Source organism: Cydia amplana, chromosome 25, assembly GCF_948474715.1.
Source record: "Cydia amplana chromosome 25, ilCydAmpl1.1, whole genome shotgun sequence".
NCBI lineage: Eukaryota > Metazoa > Arthropoda > Insecta > Lepidoptera > Tortricidae > Cydia > Cydia amplana.
This window is the reverse complement of record NC_086093.1, coordinates 2,403,314-2,418,176: the sequence shown is the minus strand read 5'-3', so window position 1 is coordinate 2,418,176 and position 14,863 is coordinate 2,403,314. Positions and strand designations below refer to the sequence as shown.

The 14,863-nt window shown below is 41.4% G+C and overlaps 1 protein-coding gene across 1 annotated transcript in view; it reads right to left on the bottom strand.

Moving 5' to 3' along the window:
* LOC134659546 (1-phosphatidylinositol 4,5-bisphosphate phosphodiesterase epsilon-1-like) overlaps positions 1-14,863 on the bottom strand; it is a 165,464-nt gene that overhangs the window by 26,091 nt on the left and 124,510 nt on the right. The window contains exons 23-34 of the mRNA XM_063515212.1: positions 13,161-13,291; positions 12,385-12,478; positions 11,175-11,270; positions 10,477-10,589; positions 9,747-9,883; positions 8,390-8,553; positions 7,405-7,524; positions 6,978-7,144; positions 6,516-6,707; positions 3,810-4,029; positions 2,405-2,529; positions 1,119-1,329 (exon numbers count right to left, since the gene is read on the bottom strand). Of these exons, the coding sequence (XP_063371282.1) occupies positions 1,119-1,329; positions 2,405-2,529; positions 3,810-4,029; positions 6,516-6,707; positions 6,978-7,144; positions 7,405-7,524; positions 8,390-8,553; positions 9,747-9,883; positions 10,477-10,589; positions 11,175-11,270; positions 12,385-12,478; positions 13,161-13,291 (1,770 nt within the window). The remainder of the gene's footprint in view (positions 1-1,118; positions 1,330-2,404; positions 2,530-3,809; positions 4,030-6,515; positions 6,708-6,977; positions 7,145-7,404; positions 7,525-8,389; positions 8,554-9,746; positions 9,884-10,476; positions 10,590-11,174; positions 11,271-12,384; positions 12,479-13,160; positions 13,292-14,863) is intronic.

Genomic DNA, 14,863 nt, shown 5'->3' with positions numbered 1-14,863 from the left:
ATTATTCAAGTGAGTGAAACCGTTGTCGTATAAACAGTTTAAAATATGTCTCACGAAAGTTTAATATCGATAATTAGACTATTCTATATAATTAATTAAATTATTTTATTCATTATTTTATTTAAAAAATATATACCTACTTTCATTTTTATTTTCAAAGTGACAGAGATGAAGTATGGGGAATGTCACGATTTGCCCCACACTAACTAACGAACATACATACATACTAACAAGGCAAGTCAAATAAAAGCTTGTAATAAATTGGGATACCCTCCTCCAATTGAGGGGGGATTTAAATCTTCTCGGGGCAGAGGTATAGGGTTGAAGCCGGTGTAAGTTTATTTGACGTTCATAAGCGATAAGCGCATTGTAATATGCCTACTTGAATAAACTATCTCTTATCTTTAGGAAAAAAAATAAAACCGACTTCAAAAAGGATGACTTCAAACATATCAGTTGGTAACGCATAAACTTCAAAAAGGATACCTAATATTTTATTTCATCCTTTTTGAAGTGGGTTTTTAATTTTTTTGTAAAAAGTTTTTTATATTTCCATTTTTAGTTTCCTATTTTCCTACCCTTAAGGTTGGATTTTTTTTCCAAATTTATATGGGACCAACTTCGAGGTATACCCTTTTCAATAAAAAAATAATTATCAAAATCGAACTACTCTGTAAAAAGTTATGCGTGGTCATACATAAAAAAATATATACAGCGTGCTTCCTGTAACAGGAGCAATAAATTAAACTGTAGGCTGTACTCCTCAAACTGACCAACATTTGTTCAGCAACTTTTGAAAATAACTCGTGTTTTGATTTTTATTACACTTTAAAGTTTATTCTAAGACGCAATGTATTGCAAATTTTGTTATGATTAAAGCGTGACAAGCAACGTCAAACACACTGATGTCAGCGTACATTGAAGGCAATATTTTTTTTGTATGAAAAAGAGCAAGTCTAAAAAATTCATCATTTTTAAAAATTGCTGAACAAATGTTGGTCAGTTTGAGGAGTACAGCCTTTAGTTTAATTTATTGCTCCTGTTACAGGAAGCACCCTGTATATAGGTACGCGTCGACTTGAGAACCTCCTCCGTTTTTTTCGTCGGTTAAAAATTACCTCATTGGTAGTAGTATCCTGTGTGACCTTCAATATAGAGTACGGTTCCCGCCTCCTCACGGCATGCACCACGAGGAAGTGTATCTTCCTCCTCTGCTGAGGAGACCGCGGCTCCTCAAGGTCTGTTCGGGAGCTCTCGCCCGCCTCCTCTTCTCCGCAGCGGGAGAAAATGAGGAGGGACGCCATGTTGAGGGACTGGTTTGTTGGCGATCTGTATTGTAAATGAATAGATCATTTTCGGGACGCACCGTTCATCATCTTCCTCGCGTTGTCCCGGCATTTTGCCACCGCTCATGGGAGCCTGGGGTCCGCTTGGCAACTAATCCCAGTAATTGGCGTGGGCACTAGTTTTTACGAAAGCGACTGCCATCTGACCTTCCAACCCAGAGCGTAAACTAGGCCCGTATTGGGATTAGTCGGGTTTCCTCACGATGTTTTCCTTCACCGAAAAGCGACTGGTAGGTAAATATCAAATGATATTTCGTACATAAGTTCCGAAAAACTCATTGGTACGAGCCGGGGTTCGAACCCGCGACCTCCGGATTGCAAGTCGCACGCTCTCAGGCCGCTTCAAACGGGACGGGACGCACCGTTAACTGGGGTGAATAGGGCGGCTGGGTTGATTTGGGACAAAACTTAAAATGTGATTTACCTGACCATTTCTTAATAACCACCCACACAAATTGAATAATACAAAATCTACTATTATTTTCAATCGTACATTATGTGTGGGTATTTATTAAGAAATTGTCCCTCCCCGCCCATATATATCTTAGCTATTCTCTATTCACCCCGGATATTAAGCTATTTTGAAATTTATTTAATTAATTCATTAAATCTTACTCTTATTAAGCTATTATAGTTTGACAAAGGACTGTCTCATTTCAAACATAGTCAGAGAGAATCATACTATCTTTGTCTTACACTAGTAGGTAGGTACTAGCGCCCAAAAGAAAAGGATGAGTATAGTTTTCCTGGTTGTTACTGACTGACAAATTGGTTTGACTAACTATACAGCACTACAGCATGTAGTTTCTCGTAATGCATGTTAATTATAAGATGTAATTATTTTTGAAAAGATGTGTCCCGCCGAGTTTGTTGCCGGTCCCATATTGGGATACCCTCCTCCAATTGAGGGGGGATTTAAATCTTCTCGGGGCAGAGGTGTAGGGTTGGAGCCGGTCTACCTAGCTTTATTTGACGTTCATAAGCGCATTGTAATTATGCCTACTTGAATAAACTATCTTTTATCTTATCTTATCTTTATCTATAAAAGCATAACTCACCGTAGCCGCACATGTCGGTAACCGGGGCGAAGACAAAATAGAGGTATCACTCTTTGAGACAGCATGTAGTTTGTGTCAGCATCATATACTTCAAACCGTATCAATGCTAGCTCAGGAAAATTGATCTGTGGAACAGAGTTATACAATTCAAAAAATGTATTGTAACATAGAGAAATATAACACTGATTTAAACTTTCACGATTTTTACACATTCTAAGTTTTAAGATTTACCTCCGACGTTTCGAGGACGGCGTTGTCCCCGTGGTCTCGGAGAAGACTGGCTAAAGTTGACATCAGCATCTTCTAACCGCGCGAGTTTTTCGAACTACCCGCACTTGGTCTTGTTTATCCGCTTGAACGTTTTGCGCACTAAGGATGTCACTCTGTCGACACACAACACTAACGATATTCGATTTATCGATTGACTCGAAACGTCGGAGGTAAATCTTAAAACTTAGATACGCGATTAAGTCCCGTTGTACAATTTAATAGAGAAATATAGTAAGAATAGAGTGCTCACTCCATACATCAGTTTTGGTACCAAAAGACTATTATTTTCTAGCATCGAGTAGCGGAATCAGGCCCCGTAGCCAAAATGCCAATAGCTAACGCTCCGTACCGAACGAAACGCAACTGTCACTGTCACACTAATATGGAAGAGTGATAGAGAGACACAAAGCGATTCGATGGCGAAGCGATAGCGATCGTCACCTTGGCTAGGCCGCCAGTACTAATAGACTTAACACAAACGCGTACGTCACGTCATGCTATCGAATAAAATGTACACTAGAGGCACAGAATAAGTAATCGTATTATCATACAGAACGGACACGCACCGCCCCGCCCCGACTCGGATTACCTCGCCCCGCGACAGGCCGCGACATGAATGTGTGCGTAAATCGCTCTACTGAGAGCATGTCAGGATTCCGTCAGAAACTCAATGACGCGTGTACAGACGTGTCGCGCACACATATAAACGCAAATCATTTTTGATGTATGGCGTGTCCGCCCTGTGCTAGAGGTAGGGTTGCCAGATCGAAAGGCGCTGTTATCGGGAAAAAATATAAATTTTTCGGGATTTTGGGCCTTAAGTCGGGAAAATGAACCATTCAAATTAAATTAATTGTATTAAAAACAACGATATTTTACATTATTGGCACTAAGTCAGCTGCTCTGCCCAATCTCGCCACGCGCGCCCCGTGTGCGCGCTGACGGGCTCGACGCGGGTCGCTAGTTCGCTCGACGACAGTTCAGAACTTGAAATCATTGTTTTATAACGTGATGCTGTTTTTCGGGACAATCTTCACTTTGTCGGGAATCGGGAACACATGCTAAAAATCGGGAGAATCCCGCCGAATCCCGACCATCTGGCAACCCTAGCTAGAGGTGATTGAATACTAGTAACCTTAAAATTAAACGTGTCGTGCCACACAGGGTTCAGAGCGTTTCGTCTCGCCGCTCTAGTTCTCAACTTCCGACAGTCGGCCGGAACTCCCAGCACTTCAACCTCCACGAACGCGTTGTAGAAAGAGTACACGTTCTCGGCTACATATTGCCCCGATATCACGGATAGGGTGAGGTGGGCAGCGTGGATGCCGTCGAACTCTTTCTCCATCGGATTGAATCTGAAACGTTGACATATTAAATATATAAATCAATTTTTAGGGCTCCGTACCCAAAGGGTAAAAACGGGACCCTATTACTAAGACTCCGCTGTCCGTCCGTCCGTCTGTCACCAGGCTGTATCTCACGAACCGTGATAGCTAGACAGTTGAAATTTTCACAGGTGATGTATTACTGTTGCCGCAATAACAACAAATACTAAAAACAGAATAAAATAAAGATTTAAGTGGGGCTCCCATACAACAAACGTGATTTTTGACCGAAGTTAAGCAACGTCGGGCGGGGTCAGTACTTGGATGGGTGACCGTTTTTTTTTGCTTGTTTTGCTCTATTTTTTGTTGATGGTGCGGAACCCTCCGTGCGCGAGTCCGACTCGCACTTGGCCGGTTTTTTTTAACTAGCAGATTCGTCTGCGAGCGATATTCCAAATTTTATTAAAGGAAAAAATGGAAAAAGTTACGCTTCCGGCAGGACTTGAACCCGCATCCTCCACAATCCGTGTGTTGCTCTTAACCAATTGAGCAATGGAAAGATTTGCGAGGTCCTGGTAGGCTTCCGTAGCTCAATTGGTTAAGAGCAACACACGGATTGTGGAGGATGTGGGTTTAAGTCCTGCCGGAAACGTAACTTTTTCAATTTTTTTCCTTTAATATAAAATTTCGAATATTAAATATTATAAAAACGGGTCACTCGCGTATTTATGAGCCCACCAACGTGCACACTAGCGCCACTGCTAAATAATCGTGATTATTTAAATTTAACGAAAGATATTTAACAAAAGGGGGCCGCTACGCTGTATGTTGTACCTTTTCCAGCAACATAGAAACTAGTTTGATGTATTCAAAAGGTACTTTAATACAAGATACAGTACGTAGCGGCCCTTGTTTTTAAATATATTTCGTTAAATTTAAATAATCACGATAGCAGTGGCGCTAGTGTGCACGTTGATGGGCTCTTAGGTCGAAACGCTCGACATGTTTCACTCCGTACCGGGGAGCATCATCAGGAGCTTGCGTTAACGGCGACGGACCGGCGCAGACTGCGGGTCATGGGCGCCGGTGTCGGCAGGGGGGGGGGAGAAACGTGAGTGACCCGTTTTAAATATATTTAATATGTCTGTGTCTTACGGAAGTTTTGTTATTAAAATTGACGTTGACGTTGACGTTATACATATGGAAACATGGACTAGCCTTATGCTCTAGTTTCCTAGGATAGCGGTGGCGTCATATAGCGGCCGTCTCCATACAAATACTACGACATCCATATTTAGCCGTATTATTTAGTATGGAGACGGCCGCTATATGACGGCACCGCTATCCTAGGAAAACCGATCTTTACGGGCAATAAGAATGGGGCATGAATGGGGCCAGTACAGCGGTGTGACACCGCTATAACGCGATTGGTTGTTGAGTTCGCATCACGCGCGCGATTGGTCGCAACTAGTTGCGTTAGACTGCACGATTGGCTCGAACTCGTGAGTGACACCGCTGAACTAGTACCAATTTTAGTGCCCGTCAACAATTTTAGAAATTTTAGAGATCTCTCTCGCTCGTGATCCCGTGTAGGAGGTGCAAGCATGTATTGCTTGCCTGTAAAGTTGGTCAAAGAAGCCTAATAGTCTGCATATGGGGCATTATCTATAAAAAGGGACCTTATTGTCGATGGCGCTTACGCCGCACAGCGCGGCATTGCATTTATATCGGAGCATCGTTAAGAATGGCGTAAGCGCCATCGACAATAAGGTCCCTTTTCATAGATAACGTCACATATAACTGCTCGATAAATTAGGATGGGTACCACCGTGACGAGACGCCGCTTCTAGGTCTGAGCAGCGTCTTTCAAGTCCGATGAACTCCTTAGAAGAAGACATTCACCATAGATATTTTCTAATCTGTTGGTCTTTCCTCGATTTAGAAATTATTAAAAAATTTTGCCCAGCAAACGTCTTGTGGCTAACCTAAGTCTTACCTACTATAAGCGATGTGTCCTGGGTCCCACATAACTGCTGGTTTCCTCACATAGCCAACAGACCCATTGCTCTCAAACATGGCGGCGTTGAGTTGGACGCCGCTACACCAGAAGGTTACTGGGTCGATGTTGGATGAGTGTCTTAGACTGAATCCCTAGGTATTATGAGATCCTTGGAAAAATTACAGAATGACATTCTCTTGCAGTGGGTATCTTCTGATGACCTTACCTTCAGCAAGGAACACTTTTTATGCCTTTATCTTTCTGGTGATTAGATCGACGCGTAGATAAATTTGAAATGATACTACCCCCTATAAGCTATGTGTCCTGGGTGCCACACAGATTCACAGGAAGATGACATTCAACATTGGCTGCCTTCTGCTATGATGGTCTCACCTATACCCAAGCCTTTCACCAACGTATTCGGCTGATATTATGATGATCTTACCTTTTAAGCAATATTTGGAAATTTTTGAAGATGAATTTTGCCCAAAAAACGTTTTAACTATGGGGGTCTTACCTCCTATACGCGATGTGTCCTGGGTCCCACATAACTGCTGGTTTCCTCACATAGCCAACAGACCCATTGCTCTCAAACATGGCGGCGTTGACGGCCATCGCCGCGTCTTCTGTTTGGTAGTTGAGAGCCACTAGTTGGACGCCGCAACACCAAAAGGTTACTGGGTCGAAGTTGGACGAGTCTATTCTTAGGCTGTGGAAAAAAATATTAATCGTGGGTTAACATAGAGAAATATAAGTAAAGAAAGAGTGGTAACTCCATACATCAGTTTTTACCAAAACGCGAGTTATTTCGTAGTCGACATCTAACGTCAAGTAGTGGAACTATCAGTACCGCTACTTGACACCAGATGTCACAAGTTTCGCTACTGACTCTCTCACCTGGAGAGGTCGTTATGAAGATCCCTGGGGGAGGCCTATGTCCAGTGGACGTCTTTCGGCTGATATGATGACGATGACTCACCCGGCGGGATAAGTCCGGACGAGCTGCGTCTCCGTATGTGCTACTAGAGCGAGCGGGTGTTTCCGACAGATCTTCTTCCCTATAGCTTCGTTGACGGAGCTGCAGCGGTAGCAGGGGTGGTGTAAGGCCGGTGCATTAAGGCATCGTGCCCTGGTTACTGCCAACTGCTGAAAGAAAAAATAAAGAATAATTACCATCATTAAGGGGGCACTGCTGGCGGCCTAGCCAAGGTGACAATCGCTATCGCCTCGCCATCGAATTGCTTTATGTCTCACTATCACTCTTCCATATTAGTGTGACAGTGGCGTTTCGTTCGCTACGGAGCGTTAGCGATCGGCATGTTGGCTACGCGGCCTGGTCTGCTTGACAAAACTGCGAGGTGACAGGCGGTTGCTGCTGCTAATGATGATGATGGATACATTCTTACCGTTCCAGTGCTGTCGCTGCTCTCTGAGGACTCAAAACTGCTGCAGGGGGCGCTGTCTTTGCTGGCCTGTTTGACTGAACTGCGGGGTGACAGGGGGTTAAGGCCGCGGAATTTTATCGCCTGTAAAAAATATACATACAGTTATTATGATGACATACTCGTGTATTAGTCTCCTATCATACTTAGGTACACATATTTTTTGTCAGATGTTATATTTTCTTTCGAAGGTGTAATTACTACTTAAGTCTCCGAGCATAATACTTTCATAATATCTGACCAACTGCGGATATTTTCCACTCAAGTACAGATCGCATTTCTCAACTGATTCTCGAGAAATTTTGTGAGCAGTTTTTTGGAGGTTTTTCAAAATGGTAGCCATGATGGGAGTTCGCCAGATCTATAGCACAGAGTACTAGTTGAAAAACCTTTAGAAATCTTGAAAGGGATTTCCCTTGGAGGTATGAGGATTTTTTTGGGTTTGAGGATTTTTGGAGGAGGAATTTTTGTCTTTAACTTACTTGATCATTAAGTGACCATGTCACTGAGTTCCTTGGCTATCTGGTTGCTCCGTTTCCTGGCAGCGCTGCTCTGTTTGGTGTCTGGTCGGAGGCTTCTGTACAGTGACAGAGATGCACTTCTCCATAGAGTTGAAGATTTTAGTTCAGGGATTTCCCTTGGAGACATGAGGATTTTCTTTAACTTACCTGAACATAAGTGACCATGTCACTGAGTTCCTTGGCTATCTGGTTGCTCCGTTTCCTGGCAGCGCTGCTCTGTTTGGTGTCTGGTCGGAGGCTTCTGTACAGAGACAGAGACGCGCTTCTCCATGGAGTTGAAGGTTTTAGTTCAAACGCTGGTCAACCAAAACCTGAGGTGGTGGGTTCGAGCTCGTGTCAAGGAAGTTCTTTGCTTTGGTAAAGGAAAGAACCTTTAGAAATCTTGAAAGGGATTTCCCTTGGAGATATTAGGTTATTCCTTAACTTACTTGAACATAAGTGACCATGTCACTGAGTTCCTTGGCTATCTGGTTGCTCCGTTTCCTGGCAGCGCTGCTCTGTTTGGTGTCTGGTCGGAGGCTTCTGTACAGAGACAGAGACGCGCGCCCGCATTTCTCCTCCATGGAGTTGAGGATTTTGTGGAGTTCCTTGTCTAGAAAGTGTCGAAATAAATATAGCTGGTCAAGCAAATCTTGTCAACTACAAGTAAAAAAGGCGAGATATTAAAATTTTCTATGGGTCGATATCCCTTCGCGCCTTCCCTTTTTCAAATTTGCCGCCTTTTTCTACTGACAAGATCTGCTTGACCAGCTATAACTGTTACTTTTACAGTATCATTTGACGAGATCTTTGCAAATTAAACGGACTTTTACACACCTATTTTGATGCATGTAACTGTACCTACACTTTTAATTATGAAATTTTTATTGCTTTATCTGTACTTTTTTTGTTGTTGTTTAAATGTGTTTTTAGAGATTTATTTATTGACATGTCTCGCTGTTATTTTATAATTTGAATTATGTGCAGGCAGGTACCTATTCGTTTGTAAGATTTTTCTAACACAACATCGTATTGTTAAAATAGAAATTAATAAATAGAAGATTTTTTTGCGTAAATTGATCAAATCTTAAAGTTAGGTCTTGGATTCTCTAAAACTAGCCGGTCAAAAAGTAGCCCTGTATTAATACAGGGTGGATTTAGACCGAGACACTGGCCTAAAAGAATCTCACCATGTCACTCCTCATCGTCATCATAATCCTCGTCCGAGAAATATTCAGCCAGGAAAATATATAGAGGCATACATAAATATTAAAATCCACCCTGCATTAATACAGGATGGATTAGACCGAGACACTAGCCTAAAAGAATCTTACCATCTAACTCCTCATCATCATCATAATCTTCGTCCGAGAAATATTCAGTCAGGAAAATATATAGAGGCATACATAAATATTAAAAACCACCCTGCATTAATACAGGATGGATTTAGACGGAGACACTGCCTAAAAGAATCTTACCATCCAACTCCTCATCATCATCATAATCCTCGTCCGAGAAATATTTAGCCAGGAAAATATATAGAGGAATACATAAATATTAAAATCCAACCTGTATCACCGAATGGGCCCTACGGAAGACCAGCGCTGGCTTTATAGCTAGCATTATGCTGAGTTGGGTCCATTTCGTGATGCACACTTATTAACTTCTTTTTTTCATGCTTACTGTGTTGTCTGTACATGTCCGTACATGTTTTGTGATCGTCACGAATAAAAATCTTTTATCTTATCTTATCTGTATTAATACAGGGTGGATTTAGACCGAGACACTGGCCTAAAAGAATCTCACCATCCAACTCCTCATCGTCATCATAATCTTCGTCCGAGAAGTATTCCGCCAGGCTGCTCCCGGATTGTTGGGACAGCGAGCTGTTCCGCACTCCTTGTTCAGGGAGTGATGAGCTGGTATGCCGGATTCCGTTGGACCTGGGAAAAGATTTTAGTAAAAAAAATATTAGGTACAATTTTTTTACTGTGCAGTAAGTTTATACTATACACGGTCACCAAAAATTAATTGCATCCCCATCGCCAGGGAGGTTTTGGGATTTTACTGAGCAACTTTTACTATGGGACGAACCCCGAAATCGCGAAAAAAATATTTACCCTCCCATAGAAAATGGACCAGCCAAAATTTTTTTCGCGATTTCGGAGTTGGTCCCATAGTAAAAGTTGCTCAGTATAATCCCAAAACCTCCCTGGCAACGGGAATGTACTTGACTTATATCGACCGGGATATGAACCGTGATTACCTTTTTGTGTTGTTTTTGTATTATTGTAAGCCAGTTACCCGTGAACAAGATGCATGTAACTGCGTCGAAATATCGGGAGCTCGAAAACAATACAAAAGGTAATCACGGTTCATATCCCGGTCGATATAAGTCTAGTGAAACTAACCGTGAATCATTCAAAACTGGGAATGCACTTATTTTTTGGCCATCCTGTATACTTGTATAGAGTTAGCAGTATGTTCTACTATATTTTGTGTATGTTACCACAGACAACATAATTATGTTACTGACCTGCTGAAGGCGGTAGCTAAGACCCCTCCGTAGCCTTGCGCGGAGCTGGCCCCCGTAAGCCCAACAGTGGGACTTGCCTCCATCGGGAGCAGCTTCTTATTTTTTATTAGCACCTGCAAGAATTGAAGATTGTAATATTCGTAAGGACAGACAAAGTTTAAAAGAGTGGGTGCTGTCGTGTCTGTGAATCCAATATTTTATGGGCACTCCATAAATTCAGATAACCCGTCAACCTTCATTCATCGCTAGTTTAAATTTTTAGTTTTAATGCTGTGTCGATAGATGGTAGTAAATTCACTGTGACCACAAAACTTACCTATGACAATAATCTTCTATACTATCATAGAGAAGTACAGTAAGACAAGAGTGCTCACTCAATACATACATCAGTTTTGGTACCAAAAAGACTATTAATTTCAGTGTCTACATCTAGCATCGAGTAGTAGCACCGACCGGAAAGTCTTATGTTGTTGAGCATAAGACTTTCCGGTCGGTGCTACATCTATTGTCAAGTAGACTGCTACTTGAAGTAGACTGCTCAGTCAGTACTGATAATAGTTTCGCTACTCGATGCTAGATGTAGACACTGAAATAAATAGCCTTTTTGGTACCAAAAAACTGATGTATGGAGTGAGCAATCTATGTTTTTTTTTTCTCTATGATACTCTACTAATTCTTTTTGCTAATAGTAAACTCACCTTATATTTAAGCTGCTCCGGGCTCGGCAATCTCGGTTCGTCGGTGTAGTCCACTTCAAAAAGGAACGACGTCACCAACTTGTCTCCGAACACTGCCTGGATGAAGACGGCCAATACAGTATGGGCACTTTTATACACACAGAAAGTTCAGAAACAGAAATCTCTTTCTCGCTCTCACCTATGGGTGCGACACACCAAGGTCGCGGTGCGGTGCGATAGTGTTTTACGACTTAAACACACCCAACTTGCCAGTAGAAAAAGGAGCAAAATTCAAATTGTCTATGGGAGTTCAACCCTTGGTGCCTACATAAATTTTAAATTTGCCGCATTTTTCTACTGATTAAGTGGCTGTGCCAGAGTATACTATGTATACTATGTATAAGTGACGTCCCACGGATAAAGGTACCTTATGGCGGTTGGCGCCTACGCTATTATTCACGCCGCTCCAATACAATTGCGGTGCTATGCGACGTAAGCGCCAAGTGCCATAAGGTACCTTTTCTCGTGGAACGTCACATATAGCTATCTTGGGATAGGTAAAAGGATTGCAAACATTGTCAAACTCCGGTTACGTAGGCGACCGAAATAAACTTGATCGAAGCCAGTTACGTACAAGTAAAACAAAGTGCTTGACCGAAGCCAGTTACGGGGAAGTAAAAAAAGCTTCGGTCAAAACCGGGTTACGAAGCCCCGGTTACGTAGACGGCCAAGGGGAGTTATATCGTCCCATAGAACATTAGAATTTCGCCTTTTTCTACTGACAAACTTGTTAAACCGATACATATACTCGTACTAGGTACCGTTAATAAACATAATACCTACTAATATCGCTAAGCCTTTGCGAACGCATGTGCAAGATCAACATTAGTCACATATGAGTAAACTTGTGTGCACGGCACCCTCTTGCGCCCTATTAGGGCATAGCTTTGATCTTTCGAACACGCACTGCTGAGCAATTGAGCTTATAAGTGATTAGTTCCATGTTAGTTTATTCGTTAGATAAAGGTAGCGAATTGAAAACGAAGTTTGTGAGCAAAATTAGGTACCTACAGAAATTAACTTTCGCAAAGTTTATTTTCGACAGTTTAGTTTCAAATGTCGATAAAAGATAGCGGTTAAAAAAGGCAAAAATGTTAAAGCCATTACACACTACCGCACCGCACCAAGGTCGCGATGCGGTGCGGTAGTGTGTTATAAGCCTTATACTGACCTCAAATGTGCTTGCCATAACTTGTTGTTGTGGCAAACTGCAGTGGTTTTCTATGCTCAATATCAAAGGGTACGGCGAAGCAACGAATGCACTCCTGAAAAACATAAAATTTGTAGGTATAGCTGGTCAAGCAGATCTTGTCAGCAGAAAAAGGCGGCAAATTTGAAAAATTTAGGCGCGAAGGGATATCGTCCCATAGAAAATTTGAATTTCGCGCCTTTTTTTACTGACAAGATTTGCTTGACCAGCTATATTTGAAAAATACATTAGTCCTCATTCGCACGGGAGCTTTTTCAACGCGCGTTAAAAAAGCGCTTCTTCTGTCAGCACGCTAAATTCGATTTAACGACCAAGGCTAAGTCGAAAATCCAACAACGCTTGATAAAAAGCGTCACCGCTGTCGTGTGAATACATGCATGGTTATCCATTTGTGTCATTCAAACGCTTTTTTAACGCGCGTTGAAAAAGCTGCCGTGCGAACGGGGCCTTATTGACGGACAAATTGAATTAACAGAGCTATAACCGCAAAAATCGAAGTTCGCAAATTGCGGCCATTTTTCTCTATTACTCTAATTACGCCTTCGTTGGAGTAAAAGAGAAAGATCCCCGTAATTTGTGAATTTCGGTTTTTGCGGTAGCCCCTCTGAATCTTCTTCCCCGGCAAAAAAAAAAAACCCAAAACCATAGACAAATTCAGCTAGGTGTGAAATTAAGAACGGGAGTTAAAAAATAACGATCGTTAATAACGCGTTATTTTTAAAATTTTCGCCGCTCACCTTTCGATTGTTTCGACGACTCTTCGAAACGGTATTTTTGTCGTAAATGTATGCCCGTGATAAATAACTGGACTGCCGTCGTCTCCGTCCCAACAATCTAGTTCGACGCACCGGCATCCTGTCAGCAATACCTGTTGAAGAAAGAATAAAACGACTTGTAATTATTGTAATCTCACATTTCAGTATAAGTGTGCTAACAGACTATCGCACCGCACCGCGACCTTGGTGCGTCGCACCCAAAAGTGAGAGCGAGAAACAGATATCTCTTTCTCGCTCTCACTTATGGGTGCGATGCTCCAAGGTCGCGGTGCGGTGCGATAGTCTGTTATTACTTTAAATTTCGCTTATGCAAGCGGGACAATTTTTTTTAATATTATTGATCCTGTTGATCCACCGATTATCGAATGTATCGGATCATTAACCTGTCCGATCCCAAGGGCTCAAATATGAGCCGTAAATAAATTTTCCAGATTTCCCACGAACTTCAAAACCTTAGGCTCCGTCAACTCCCACGGCTCAAATGGGAGCCCGCGATTTCGTACACCTATATTTCCCACGGCTCATATTTGAGCCCGAATATACGTTCCGTTTTAAACCTTATTTGTGACACGTAAGTCGTACGCTCGCTACAAGTTTACTTAAAAATTGCATTATTGATTTTAGTTTAAGCCTTGAGTCTCATTCCATAAATATTATAATGTAAATATTGCTTTTTAATGTCATACTACTCATACTAAACAAAACGCAAGTAGAAAAAACTTTACGTACCTAATTATATTAGTTTGAAACAAAGTAAGTTATCAAAGGTAGGTACATGCCGTATATCTTACAGCGCATGTCTACAAGTATTGATTTCAATTCACCGGTTTACCCACAGACTTGTCATTTTCGCGCTCGCGCTTGACAGACAGCTGAAGTGTGCGAAAGGGAAGCCATCACGTATATGAACATACCATGAGTGCGAAAGAGTCAGACTACCAATGAGAAAACGTGATCACTTTTGACTTTGACGACGGCCGCGGACGGCCAAGAGCGTATCACAGTAATTTTCAAATTGAAAAATATACACGGATTAGGACGAAAAGTATTAAATAAAGTAATTCAGTGAAGATTGTGTCTTGTAGTGTGCCGGATTTCAGTGTTACAGTGCCAAATAATCCAAGCAAACACTAATTTCAGAGGATTTATGATATTCCTAGCGAAATTTTCATAACGATATTTTGTCAAATTAACAGCGTAAAAAGTGTAAGAAGCCGGTTTATAAAGTTCATTATAAGTTTTTCTTCCTTTGTGTGCTAATATTTTATCATATTAGTCTATAATTTAAAATATTTTGTGTAAAAACATAACCTGTTACTTTATGATAGGGCTTGACAAAATGTTCATATGACAGTATCGATAACTTGTCGGTATATTAATAGCTATGTAATTATTTCTTCACAAGACATCATTAAGATATTAGCTTTTATAACCGACTTCAAATAATAACGATTGTTATACCTTTTTGAAGGTGCTCATGTGTAGCGGTAAATATAAACTTCACTTTCCAACACAGTAAGAGTTACATTAAGATAAGTCTGCAACGATTTTGATAGTACACGCAGTGCAAGTGTTATTTATACGTCATAATGTCGTAGAATTTTAACGTTTAAAATAACACATTTGAAAAAGTAGTCGATAAAGCAATCAAACATCGACAGATT